Genomic DNA, 14,768 nt, shown 5'->3' with positions numbered 1-14,768 from the left:
AGACAGAATCAGGAATATACTCTATACAGTAAGCCATATTGCTTCAAATATTACTAGTTTATTTCTTCTTTTTCTCTAAAATAATAAGTCTAATTTTATGGATGATGTTACTGTCCAGTGAATGAATCACCAAAGTTAATCAAGCATAACTTCAAGATAATTCAAAATCATAGAAACAACTTCAGTCAGTAATCTCTCTCCTTCAAGACATCTTGAAACAGTAATTACAAATTCCCCTAAAATAATGCTAATCATTAGTGTTGGACACACTTCAAAAATAATGTAAAAGAAATACTTCAAACTCATGCAAGCACAAATAAAACATCTCTCTGCTAATTATTAAAGCAGCCCATCTTCTACATAACTGAAAACTCATGTTGCTGTTTTAAGAAGTTTCACAAAAACTAATGCAACTATATAAACTAATGCTTATATAAAGTGTAAAGCATGCACAGCCCTCCTGACACCTCGGAGGTAATTATGTTTGTGTACTTGGGCACTTACTAATGTGACATTTTGATCAGACGAAAAAACAACAAAACTGTGCAGTTCTCATTAGCAAAACATTCCAACTATTTTTCCTTGGTACTGAAAAAACCTTTGAAGATGAATTAATTAAAGATGGAATAATTCACAGAAATTATAGATTATTTTGTCCTGCCATTAACGCACTTCGCTTTGCAAACAAACTATGTCACAGTGGACAGGATCTGCTCCTATGTCAAAGATGCATCCACATCTCAAAATCTTTAAGATGGCTGGTGTGACCTCACAACTGAAGCTCATGTCCCTTTTATAGATGCACATGTGACAACAAAATTATTATTTAATTGCATCCACCATCTTGCAGATTTTGACACACACTTCCATGTCCGTAACTCACATTATGTTCTCCCTACATAATTCTGCTACTTCTTCCAGCTACTGCCATATTACTGAGCCTGCTGCCTTAACAGAAAAGGATAATAAAGAGGAGGGTATGAAAATGCAGAATTAGTGGAATTCTATTTACAGACAGTTTTACTCTAAAGCAGAGGGCAACAATTTGAGCCCCAATGATTTCCTTTTCAGATACAAATACTGCATACTCAACTGAGGCAATACAAACCATAATAAAGGAGCTTTTCCCTGGGCATAGTTAGAATGTAATTTGGAGGTTCTCCTGGACTTGTAGGACTGGCTCAAAGAAAAGATGGTAGCCATGACTAGGGGGCCTTTCACAAATGCATCCTGTGCACCGATTCTCTGGCTATAACTCTTGCTCATAGTCATTCATACCCTGGTCACTTGCTGATTGGATTACTACAGTCCTCTCTACATGATGCTGCTCTTGAAGGCCATCCAGGAGTTGCAGCTAATCCAGAATGCAATAGTGCATGCAGTTCTAGGCACCTGAAGTTTGCCTATATCACACTACTGTTACGCATTACCTTTACAGCCCTTGGGTTGTTTTCAATCCTGCCTCTCCCTGGGGGTGTCTGCCCATCTCGCCAAGCTAGATAGGTGGGCATGCTTTACGTTCCTTCTCTTAAAAAGTTATCTGATGAGACCTTGATTGGATTTCAGGGCAAAAGTAGCGGTCTTTCCATTTACGTTCTAATTCAATCTGTAAAATAAAATTAATAGAGTCTTGCATTTGATAATTCCCCCTTTTTTGTCACATTGTAAATTACAATTTTGGAAGGCCACTCTGAGGCTCCACTCAAGGCTTTCAGTGGCTCTGGAGCTCAGGTGCATCTAATTCTAACGTCACCAGTGACAATATAAAACTGCCCTTTTGTTGTTGTGAGTCCCCTGGCTTCTCTTCATTGTCAGAATCAGGAAATGATTTCTTTTTCTGTCTCTGGCTGCTATTGTTTAACTGTTTCCCAAAACCTGTTCATTAATATAGATTGCTGTTTAATTTTAGCCTAACATAATCTATGCATAGCTTTCCTTTCAAATGCACAGATGAGACTTCCTCTCTTTGAGTTTTCTCTGTTCTCCATTTCTCCCTTAGATAATTGATAAGAGCAAAAGAGACCCTTCAGAAGAAATTGAGATTCTTCTGAGATATGGACAGCATCCAAACATTATTACACTCAAAGATGTGAGTAGTTGTTCAGTTTACATATATTTCTTGTGCATATCTCCTTGTGAGTAAAGCTGATCTATAAGAAAAGTTTTTTAGGGAAACCTGTATGATACCCATTCCAACAATCTTGTGGAAATCTGTGCTATGTCATTGGGTTTAGAAGGTGTATTAATAAATTCGCAATAACCTTTTTATTTGTTTAATTACAATTATGCTGTATTCTGACGTTGGATCAGAATGTAAAGAATTCAATAACTACAAAGACCTTATTGATATTTTTTTAATGGAAGCAACAACCTTATGGATAGTGCCCTTACACAAAGGTTTTCCATTTTACAAAATGGTGAGGGTCGCTATAATAACAACCTATAAGCAAATGTTGCAAAAAAAATTAGAAATCACCATTCTTTTAGGGAGCTTCATGCTTTTTTTTTAAAAAAAAGACATATTTTTCATACAAGTAATGCAAATAAAATGATGTAATAAGTCTCTCCTCTTTGTAATTATTTTTGGAAGTATGAGGGTTGAATAAAAAGTAATGTCTTCAATGTTATAAGTTGCCTACAACAGATGGCAGAACTGACAAACTAGAAGCTCTAATATATTCTTTAGCATCTAGTCATTCACTTGGAAATTGTGAGAATAAGTTGTGTTGCTATTATTTCTCAAACGGAAGTCTGCAGTGAGTACTCATCAGTGCACTTTAAGCCACACACTGGGATTGACATTTCTGACTGCCACGGAGTCCCTCCAGTTGAAATTCACTTTCGAATGCAGGTTGTTTATGGTGACAATTGCGATGATGTGAGTAGTGTGCGTTGCTAGGTCAAAAAATGTAAAAAGGTTGAACCAGAAGAGGTTTGACCTGAGATACAAACCAGTGAGTTAAATCTGAGAAGAGTTGATGAACTGATTAAGGGCAATTGGGTCACCCAAAGGGAAGTTGCGGTCAAGCTTGGCATATCTCAGGAAGATGTGAGTTACATTAATGATCTTCTGTATCAGAAGATTTGTGCAAAATGGTTTCTTCATATGCTGACTGCAGAGATGAAAGCTTCAAGTCTTAAACTTTACCACCAGTTTGTCAGGCTATGAAGTAAAAGTGGCCAATGAAACATGTGCTCATCATTACCGAGAAATGAAGCATCAAGTCCATGAAATATCATCACAAAGCTTCACCTGTGGGGGGAAAAAATAAACCTCAGGCTTTGGCAATAAAACTAGTAGTTATGGTTTTGGGGTATACAGATGGTGTTATTCAGAAGGATTTTCTTGAATTTGATACCAGTGTCAAATCAGAGCAATACACCACATAATTCAAAACTTTGAAACAGTGATTAAAACAGAGTTCATAATCACAAAAGATTTTATTGCAACATGATAATATTGTAACTCACACTTCATGAGCCACCTGAGGGGCAACTGTGAAATTAGATTTCAGTGTATTACCCTATCCACTACGTAGTCCTGACTTAGCATCACTGGACTTCCATTTTCCCCCCTAACTGAAGCAATATCTACATGGACATTATTGTAATCAAAAGAAAATATGGAAAGGACCTTCAGGACTTGGTTGAAGGGATAAAATATGAAGTTCTTTCATATGACAGCTCCAAGAAGCTTGTGCATCATCAGAAGAGGTGTGTAGCAAACAGTGGTAATTACATGGAGAAGTAAATGCAGGTAACAGAAGAAGTCATTTCAAAGATTATTTACTTGTTTCATTTATTAAATTATCCCTACTTGAAAGTTATGGAAAAGGAGACAATTTTTCATTCAACTCTCATATAATAAAATGATCAGATATATGATACCAACTTCACCTTTTCTATAGAGAACATCACATCTTCAAGGCTGCCCTGCAAAATGTAATTTTTCTTGACCTCCCTATATTCATATATCAACAGCAACAAATAATGATTTGATCCTCATTTATTTAAAAACCAGGGCCAGGCAGCTAGGCTGGGATACACATGGCTAGGTTCATCTAGTTCAACCACACTTGCCTGTTTAGTTCATTACTTTACAATCAGGAGTATGCAATCAGGAAATATTTGTATTAAACCAGGGCAGGCATGTTAGTGCCATCTAGTGATTGGGACTTCAGTGGAAATTACCCCCAAACAATATGATCAATGGTAAGAATTGACAGAGTTGTTCAAACATCTGAAAAAGACCGAGTTGTGTATTCCTGATTATATTAAGCTGAAGAGTATAGCAAACCATTCACAAAAATAATATTTGTTATGGAATTTGTTTTATATTCCTTTCTACATCCTACATCTTTCTGTTTTACGTATGGAACGATAAGCAAATGTTGCAAAAAAAAATGCAGGTCAATAAAATGTTGATGTTAATTAAAATGTGGGTAACTTCAGTTAATGTAAACACCTGCATTAAGAACTATGGTCACTTGATTTCCCATTAAGCAAATGCCTGTTTGACTCCTGGAAATCAGGAAAGGAACAAGTGGTTTTTCTTATCTTATTTGTAAAACTTTGTATTTGCACAATAAGATAATGCAGGTGGTCCTCAACTTACGACCACAGTTGAGCCCAAAATTTCTGGCGCTAAGCAAGACAATTTTTAAGCGACTTTTGCCCCATTTTATTACCACAGTTTTATTCCCACAGTTGTTAAGTGAATCTGGCTTCCCCATTGACTTTGCTTGACAGAAGATTGCAAAAGGTGATCACATGGCCCTGGGACACAGCAACCATCATAAATACATGCCAGTTGCCAAGCGTACAAATTTTGATCACGTGGCAATGGGGATACTGCAGTGGTCAACAGTGCAAAAAACAAGTGTTGAAAAACTTTCATAAATCACTTTTTTCACTAAATGGACACTAAATGAATGTCTGTCGGTCAAGGACTAGCTGTATGAGGCTTTAGTGCATTTAAGGTTTACAGAGCAAGTATTTCATGACTTTTCTGCATGCATGTACAGGTCTATGATGATGGAAAATTTGTATACCTTGTAATGGAGCTGATGCGAGGAGGAGAACTCTTAGATCGAATCCTTCGACAGAAATGCTTCTCAGAACGAGAGGCTAGTGCCGTTCTCTGTACCATTAGCAAAACTGTTGACTATCTGCATTCTCAGGGTGTGAGTATACCAGTTTTTCTGTATCCAATCAACTTTCTAAAAAAATTACTTCATGTCATTAAAATATTGAATTGTGGAAGGTATATATCATCTCCCTCACAGACACAAAATCCACAATGAAAATGAATGTGGAGTGTGATTCATTTATATTCATTCATAGTGAAAGATGGAAGACTGCAAGATAGAATAGAATGGCATAGAATAGAAGTATGATCTCTTATAATAAAGATAGAGCCTTGGTGGAGCAGTGGGCTAATGCCTCCTTAAGTAACACCAGCTGCCTGCAATTAGTGCAGGTTCGCATCCCACCAGGCTCAAGGTTGACTCAGCCTTCCATCCTCCCGAGGTAGGTAAAATGAGGACCCAGATTGTTGGGGACAATTAAGCTGACTTTGTAATAATGCCGCTTGGGGGTGTATGAAAGCCCTAATAAGCAGGCATATACATAGAATGAAGGCTACTGCTAAGCTTGTAAGCCACCCTGAGTCTTCGGAGAAGGGCGGGATATAAATGGAATTTAAAAAAAATGCCTGCAGCGCATCCTTCAAGTAGAAGATTTAATTGTTATTACCTTTCTAGTTGCAGAAATGAGCCAAATTACTGGCAAATAACAGCTTCTCAATTATCAACTGCTCCCAATCAGATTTGCTGCATGTAATTTACTGGAAACGATTAATATTTCAGAAGGATAGAGATAAATATAAAATTCATTTAGTTCCTCTGGTTTGTTATTAAAATGTATCCTCTTCTCTGTTGCTATGTGGTAATGTCAATATTTATCAAAGCATGGAACTAAATGTCCAGAAGACACGTCTGGAATTAACTAATAATTTCCAAAGAATTGCAGCTGGGGACAAATCACTTACTATTACAGCAGTTTGGGTTTAGTTAACACACAGTGTTTCAACTTTGTTTTCAGGTTGTACATCGAGATCTGAAGCCTAGTAATATTTTGTACATGGACGAATCAGGGAACCCAGAGTCTATCAGAATGTGTGACTTTGGGTTTGCCAAACAACTGAGAGCTGAGAATGGTTTACTAATGACACCATGTTACACAGCCAATTTTGTAGCACCTGAGGTATGGAATTTAAAATGTCCACATGATGGTCACTATTTCTATTATGGGCAATATCCAGGAGTTGCCTTTGATATTTATACAATCACTTTCTGGAGAGTGATTTCAAGAGCATTAGATTTGGAGACAGGTGGCACAGCACCTGACCAATTTTCCTGAGCTCAGAAGGTGGGTGGGTTAAGGTTTGGCTAGTACTCTGATGGGAAGCCACCAGGAAATATGATGTCTGAATTAGAAAATTGAGGAAAAAAATCTCAGAGTAAGACAATAGCAAACACTTATGGCAAAATAACTTCATGGACAGGTCCAGGAAATTGCAAGGAGTCAAGTTCAACTTGAAGGAGATTTTATTTTATTTTATTTTATTTTATTATTTTATTTTATTTTATTTTATTTTATTTTATTTTATTTTATTTTATTTTATTTATTTTATTTTATTTTATTTTATTTTATTTTATTTTATTTTATTTTATTTTATTATTTTATTTTATTTTATTTTATTTTATTTTATTTTATTTTATTATCACATTGTTCATTGGAAAATACTGTAATGACTACAAAGAAAAAACAACACTAAAAACACAAAGGTGGAATCCATCATCTTAATCCCTCATGTGTTCAATTCAGTCGCGTTCATTCTATCATAGTTTCAAAAGAGTAATTGAGGACAGAAACAGCAATTTCTTATTAAAGAATTGGAGATCACCTTCATGCAAATTACTGTACCAAAGCTCAGATTACTTTTCAGAACCAGATTTGGATATAACCTTTTCATTTTCAGAATGTTGTTGAAGGGGAACCAGCAGAGTAGCTCCAGATGTTCTTGAATTACATATTTATTCTTGGTCTTTTTCTGACTGTCTTCAGAATGTATTTAGAATGCTGAAGATATTAATATTCCAAGTGGACTATTTTCACCTAGAAGTGATCATTTCTTTGCTAGTCCTAAATGGACCTCTTTGTGGAATTTGGTGTTAACAGTTCATACTATTCTTTATGGCTATGTTATCTTTATGGTTTTATTTTTGAATTAGAGGATGACATCTGGAGATATATATATTCAGTGTCATGGGACTGATATATGATACAAATAGTCCTCAAGTTATCACTTTAATGGAACCTGCCCACCTTGGTCATAAGTCATACCAATTGTAAATCGGGTCATCCACATGACTGATCTGATTTTACAACCTTTTTTTGCAGCAGTCGTTAAAAGAACCAGTGGTTTGCTATGGGCTGGTTTTGCTGAAAAACAGAAGTAAGCGCTGGTTTTCAGCAAAACTCGTAAAACGTGGTTATGTGATTGCAGGGTGCAGCAAATGTATAATTGCAAATCAGTGTGCAGTTATGTGACTCGGGGGGGTGGGAGGTGTCAGACATCAGAACTTCAGAACCAGGTCATAAGTACCAAAGAAGGTCCACTGTAACTTGGAATAATCGCTAAGTAATGGTTTTAAGTTGAGGACTAACTGTATTCCGATTGTACCTAGTAAACATATCTTCATAAGCCAGTATAAATGTTCATAGATAAACCAACTAAATGAAATTTCAGGGGAGAAGGCAGTTTTCAGACAAACTGCTTCCTTTCTTTTTCCTTTGAAAACATAAACTTTGCAGGAACCTCATTTGCTGTTAATGCTATTTCACTTAATCTCCAATTTTTTTCAGTCCAAAATTTAACATCTGTTATTGCCATATTAAATACTTTCTCAATTGTACAAGTTATTTAAAAAGCAGCTGAAATTGCATGCTTGTTTCCATACCAATGTTTAGTTTTGAACCCTTAAATTATATTGAATGGTAGATATATCAGTTATATATTTAGTAGTAATGATAGCACGGAACATTATGAATGGCTAAAGATTTCTAGAGAAGAGCTGATCTGCCATCTAGTGGAAGCATTTTGGCAGTCAAAAAAATACCCTCGTATTTCATAAGCTGTGATCATTGTCAGCAGCTAAATTTAATCACATAATAGCTTTTATTTGCTCCAGTTGTTCCTGAGGTCTGGGTGAAAATCATTTGTTCTCTTCAGAGGCACATTCATGAATCTATATTTTATTTACAAAATCTCATTAGATAGCTCTGAAAGGTACTAGATTAAAACTAAGTTAGGAAAATTCATATCAATCTTCATAAAAGCCCAAATCTTGTTATTCTCTTAATCATTTATAAAATATAATTGAGTATTCCTATCCCACATGCTAATTCTAAGGAGTAACATGTGGGATTTTGCATACCTGTAGCACTTCCAAAAAGTGTAAATGGATTGCTGATCAAAAGGCTAAAAGTTGTGTGAGTAAGGATGGGGTGGGGTGGGGTGGGGTGGGGTGGGGTGGTTGTAAGCCATCAGAACCTCAGAACCAGGTTGTAAGTACCAAAGAAGATCTGTTGTAACTTTGAGCAAAATCTTGAGAAGTGCAGTTCAGTTTTATGCCAGGCAGGGAATGTGCAGACCAGATTTTTATTCTTCAGATAATCTTTGAAAAATGTGTGAGTGTGAGGAAAAAAGTACATTGAACAAGTTTTTGATTTAGGGAGGAATTTTGGTTTTAATGGAGGAATTTTAAGACATATACATTTAGTAGATAGCTCTTGGTTGTATGTGGTCTGGAGAATAAAGTTGAAAGCAGCAAAAATGGCTGTATATAAGAACATTTTCACCCTGTGGTTATTTAGAGGTAAGACTTTGGTATGTCAGAAGCATTAAAGTAAACTGGATACTGTAGGAATAGATTATTTTTTTAAAAAAAACTACTTGTAGTAAAAGAAGGGATAGGGAAAGGAATAAATGAACACCAAACAAATGTGTATGGAATACAGAAATGAAAGAAATTTATTGAAGCGGTTTGATTAGAGAGAGAAGAAGAACGAGGGTCTAGGTGCAGAACAATTATATGAAGGAAGAGTGAATGGGTCAAGAGGAAAGGGAAGATTGTGAATGTTGTGCTTGGATAGAATCATAAGGCTGGAAGAGATGTCAGAGGTCTTCTAGTTCAACCCGCTGCTCAAGACAAACCTCCAATAATAAGACTCTCAAAAAGAGATAAATGGGATATTTAAGGAAGAAAAGGTGGTGGATGTAATGAAGGCACAAATGATTTCTTAGAATAGGAAGGTACAAAGACATACAGTGCAAACTAGATTTGCCTTTAATTTCTTTTATTATTTCTTACTTCTTTTTGCACTCTGCATTATGTTATTTACTCGGAATAGAATGGCAAGGTGGGCAGCCTGCTGTTTGGGTTAAAATAAGAAAGTAATCTGGGAAGTTGCTAGACGCACCCTCAATTAAGAAATAAGAATGTATTCAGTGTAACAGTACTTCCTCCACATGAAGGTTGTAAAAGACAAAAATGGGAGGTGTTTTTCCCAGTTTCAGGTTTAACACACACACACACACACACACACAAATGCATAGCAGAATACTTTAATGAAATATACTGGGCAAACTGAGTGAGTGAAAGTCAAGCAGTGAGATATGTTTTGATCCTTTTGTTTGTTTACTTACATTATTACATTGCTTAGCTCCAGATGACTTCTGGCTTTTGACATAAAACATAAGGGAGAATAAAAACATTACAGTTAATTCAGTCACTGACACAGTCAGTCATAATTACCTAGTATAAGTCTCAAATGTCCATTGAAGTAAATCAGTTTTGCCACTTTGTATTAAGCTAAGGGACACGGTGGCTCAGTGGGTTAGGACGCTGAGCTTGTAGATCAGAAGGTTGGCAGTTTGGCGGGTCGAATCCCGAGTGCCGCGTAACAGAGCGAGCGCCTGTTACTCGTCCCAGCTTCTGCCAACCTAGCAGTTCGAAAGCACGTACAAATGCAAGTAGAAAAATAGGGACCACTACGGTGGGAAGGTAACAGCGTTCCGTGTGCCTTTGGCGTTTAGTCATGCCGGCCACATGACCACGGAGATGTCCTCGGACAAGCACTGGCTCTTCGGCTTTGAAACGGAGATGAGCACCGGCCCCTAGAGTTGGAAACGACTAGCACACATGGGCGGGGGAACCTTTACCTTTACCTTTATTAAGCTAATAGTCAATATACAAGGTGAACTCCAATGGCGAATTGCTCCTAAGCATTTTAGAGAAGGAGTACCTTTAAGTCTATGTCCCTCCTTCTGCATTCTCACAGGGACTATGCAAATTCCACTTGGAGGAGATGGTCCCTAAAGCACCCTAGAACCAAGCCAGGAATAGCTTCAAAGTTTAAAGCCAGAACTTTGAATTGGACCCAGGGTTTATTGGCATGAGGGAATACATACCTAAATGTGAAGCAAGCAACAGTTAAATCTTCAGCAACTCTCAAAAGCAGTAAAATATAATATACTTACATTTCCTTTCTGCAGGTCCTGAAACGGCAGGGTTATGATGCAGCCTGTGATATCTGGAGTTTGGGGATTTTGTTGTATACCATGTTAGCAGGGTAAGTGCAAACAGTTTTTAATATCTGTAGCCTGGTCAATCTTGGAAGTCAGTAAAGAAAAACAATAGCAACATAAAGACAGAAACACAATCTAGACCAGGGGTCTTCAAACCTGGCCCTTTGATGACTTGTGGACTTCAGCTCCCAGAGTTGAAGTCCACAAGTCATCAAAGGGCCAAGTTTGAAGACCCCTGATCCAGACATTTATAGTGAATACCGCTTGAATTATTTAGCTGAGTGCTAAAGATTCATATGACTGAAATTGTCAGGTTCGTTACAGGCAAGTTAAGGCATATTATTTGCAGTTGTTTATTCCAGTTGATGTCCATCTTGAAATGGCTGTGTTTTGAAATTAAAGAAAGTAAATATGTTTATCAAAATATGTAGATTTTATAGAGAAAATGTATACTTTGTTTGATGACCATCGAATTGTGATATATTAGTATTATAAAACCTTTCATAATGGAAAGTTTTACAATGCTCTTTAAAAGTGTTGCTTTGTGTCACAAAAGGAAAAAAGGTCATATTGTAGGAATATAATCCAATCCTGCTCATGTTTTTTTTAGAACTTCAAGTTTGGACTTTTAGACATATTTCTATCATAAAACATATCATAATGTTTTTTTAAGAAGCTAAAATCTAGGACAGATTTACCTTATAGACAAAATATGTTTATTTTTGTGATACTGTAGTATGGAAGATGAAAAAGAGGAGAAAAATGCCTGGACCAGTATTGTTTAAAGTGGGGGTCTTCAAACTTGGCCCTTGTATGACTTGTGGACTTCAACTCCCAGAATTCCTCAGCCAGTGTGCCTGGAATTCTAGAAGTTGAAGTCCACAAGTCATAAAAGGGCCAAGTTTGAAAACCACTGGTTTAAAGGGATTCCAAAAAAGAAGCATGCTAGATTCTAACAAGCTACAAGAGATTAGGAATTGGGGCTCTACACATATAAAGAGCACAGCATTGAGAAAGGCTTTTTGTATGCAAGTCAAAAGTGTTATGCTTTGATCATGCTGCTACATCTGTTTCACATATTATTTAACAGGTTCACCCCTTTTGCAAATGGACCAGATGATACCCCAGAGGAAATTCTGGCTAGAATTGGCAGCGGAAAGTATGCTCTAGCAGGAGGGAACTGGGATTCCATATCTGATGCTGCAAAGGTAAAATAATGCTTCATAATACGTTGCTTGTGATTGTTATATCCATTTATTTTGTTTGTGTTGCTCAGGATTACCCTCCATTTATTTAAAACAAATGCATATAAAATGAACAATAAATGCAGCAGTTTCTTAAAAACTGCAATGGCAACTATATGAATATGCATAATTACTTCTTTTAAGTGGGAATACCTCATGTTTACAACTTTTCTGATTATCCATACAAGTAAAGCAATTAACTGAAATGATTACAGATTAATCCCAATATTGATATGCATTATATCTAAAATGCCTGCTTGATCTCATGTATTGCACAGATGCCATGTTTTGCAGCATTATTACAATAGTTTAGAAACAATAGCAGCAGGGGAGCAATATGTGGCTTAGGTTTTCTTTAAATTAGAACCAAATAATAGAATAGAGCTGAAAGGGACCTTGGAGGTCTTCTAGTCCAGCCCCTTCCCCCCTCCCCCCCCCTTAAGCAGGAGAACCTATTCCATCTCAGACAAATGAATGACTTGACTATGTTTATCTTCATTTCAGTATCTTACAGTTTTCTAGGTTTCTAAACTTCAATGCAGTTCAGAATTAGTATAGACAAAGAAAAGAGCAGAATGATCTGGTTCAATCTATTTTCTTTTCTTCCACTTTGGTAAAAGTAAACACTGAATCAGGTCAAAGTCTAATTTATCAAGCAGTTTGTTTTCAGCAATGAATAGTCAGATGCTGTTGTGAATCTACATGAAGTTCGTTATCCTATGTTTTAGATATTTGAGGAATTCGATAATTGCAGATTTTGACACAAATTCTCTGAATTTACATGTTCCAAATAAATGTACTGTATACATCGAAATTTACAAGTCTTATATAGTATATTCCAAGTAATTCTCAATGAATTCAATAAGGCTTGTTCTCACATTAATGAATATAGGATTGCCACCTCTGATTAGTGATCCAGCAGTTACCACAATCATCAATACTTTAACACAGTTCCTGACTCTTTATCCTTAGTGTTAAAGTAATTTGAAAATACACTTTTAGAGAGAAATTATGACTAGCAGTATACTTAGTCCTCATTTAATTACCATAATTGGAATCAGCAATTGGTCATTAAGCAAAGTGATCACTAAGTGAAAAATCACATGACCACAATTGTCCTTACAATTTTATTATTATTATTATTATTTGCTTTACAAATAGCAGAGTAAGCTCAAACAGTTGGGAAGATTTCTGGAATTTGACTTATGAGAAAGCTGGGTAAAAGGACAAATCTTATAGTCCTTTCTCCTCAATTCACGCACCCTTTGGGATGCTGACGCCAGGGCTAGGATAATTAGCAAGAGAATTAATACATTCATTGTAGAGAAAGGGATTACAAGAGAATAAGAAGGCAAACAATGGGGAATAGACATCAAAAGCAATGTGCTAGTGTTAACTGCTTTCCTAGCATACTCTACTGCAGCTGCTTTGAAGACAAAAATTCTTCACTGTGGAATTGATTAGGGTCTTGTCCCTGTCAATCAGCAGCACCAATGGGCTGGAGGAGTCTAATCAATTAAGATCATAGTTAAGCTTGTTACCTAACTTGTAGTTAGCATTTTTAAGGGGCATATTGCACCATGGATAAAAGCAGCTTAGGAAGAGATACTATAGCTTATTTGAGCAATATCTCTACCATGTGTGAGGAGGTGGGGACAGGTCAGACACAGGACAATGCATACTAACTAACTGCAATGGCCAAAATATGTTAGAAAAAGTTCAGGTCATAAATGCAGGCATAAGTCACAAAATTACTTTTTCATCACTGTTGTAACTTCAAACAATCTCTGTCCAAGACAGTAGCTAAATGAGGGCTACTGTACTTATATATATTTCAATTAAAATTAGAGTTATGGATGGCAGGGACATATGCGATACATATCACAAATAAATTGAACTCCTCAAACTTCCTTCCTTCGTTGTTGATTCCTGGTGATTGTCTGCACTAGTCACTGCAATTAACTTGACAAAATTTCAGACATGGTTTGTCATTGTCTCTTTCTTAGTGCTAAGAGAGAGTGACTGGCCCAAAGTCACCCAGCTGCTTTATTTATAAGGCAGAACTAAACTCATATGTTCTTAATTTCCAGCCTAGTGCATTAAGGACTACACCATACTGGCTTCCTATCTCATCTTAATAAATATATCCTATTTATTATTAAAGTAGCTGGAAATACATTGAGAGGTTAAAACAACTCTTTTGTAGGCATGGCAAAAACCAAGTCAGAACAATAATTGCAACCCAAGCCCCATGAATACTCTTTAGCTCTATTGTCCAAGAAATCAGAATTAAGGTTTCTTTTCTTATGAATACAGTTTTAATATAATATGATAGGAACATTTTGTCCTTGAGGTCCTGAAGCGTCTGCTTCTCTCTTTCCTCCCAACATCACATGAATTTCATTACCCTGAAAGGATATAGACTGTTATAAGCTGACTTCATAAGCCATTTTCCATTCTTCCATACTTGAAATCATAATCATAATTATACAGAGTGCTTATTATTTTCAGTAAAATAACATTAGTGTAACCTTCTCTTTATCATTTTTTGCAGGATATTGTATCAAAAATGCTTCATGTAGATCCCCATCAGCGCTTAACAGCAGCCCAAGTTTTAAGGCATCCATGGATAGTAAACAGGGAATATCTCTCCCAGAATCAACTCAGCAGACAAGATGTTCATCTTGTAAAGGTATGTCTAAATGCTGCCACTTCTTAGATATAGAAAACTTGGTGATGGTCTCATAAGATGCTAAAATAGTTAACCTGACTTTACATACAAGCAGAACGAGCCACATTATTTCATTGTGGACTAGAATTTTTAATTCTCTCCTCCCCTCCCCTCAAAGATCTCAAAATTATTTTTTTTA

At 36.3% G+C, this 14,768-nt stretch overlaps 1 protein-coding gene across 1 annotated transcript in view; it reads left to right on the top strand.

The window, feature by feature from the left end:
• The window catches only part of RPS6KA2 (ribosomal protein S6 kinase A2), a 134,678-nt gene that overhangs the window by 118,634 nt on the left and 1,276 nt on the right, over nucleotides 1-14,768 (top strand). The window contains exons 15-20 of the mRNA XM_081329452.1: nucleotides 2,000-2,089; nucleotides 5,025-5,183; nucleotides 6,103-6,264; nucleotides 10,622-10,698; nucleotides 11,745-11,862; nucleotides 14,453-14,590. Coding sequence (XP_081185578.1) covers nucleotides 2,000-2,089; nucleotides 5,025-5,183; nucleotides 6,103-6,264; nucleotides 10,622-10,698; nucleotides 11,745-11,862; nucleotides 14,453-14,590 — 744 coding nt within the window. The remainder of the gene's footprint in view (nucleotides 1-1,999; nucleotides 2,090-5,024; nucleotides 5,184-6,102; nucleotides 6,265-10,621; nucleotides 10,699-11,744; nucleotides 11,863-14,452; nucleotides 14,591-14,768) is intronic.

The sequence above is a fragment of the Vipera berus genome, assembly GCF_964194415.1.
Source record: "Vipera berus genome assembly, chromosome: 1".
In the NCBI taxonomy this organism is placed as follows: Eukaryota; Metazoa; Chordata; class Lepidosauria; order Squamata; family Viperidae; genus Vipera; species Vipera berus.
This window is presented reverse-complemented; position numbering and strand designations above follow the sequence as displayed.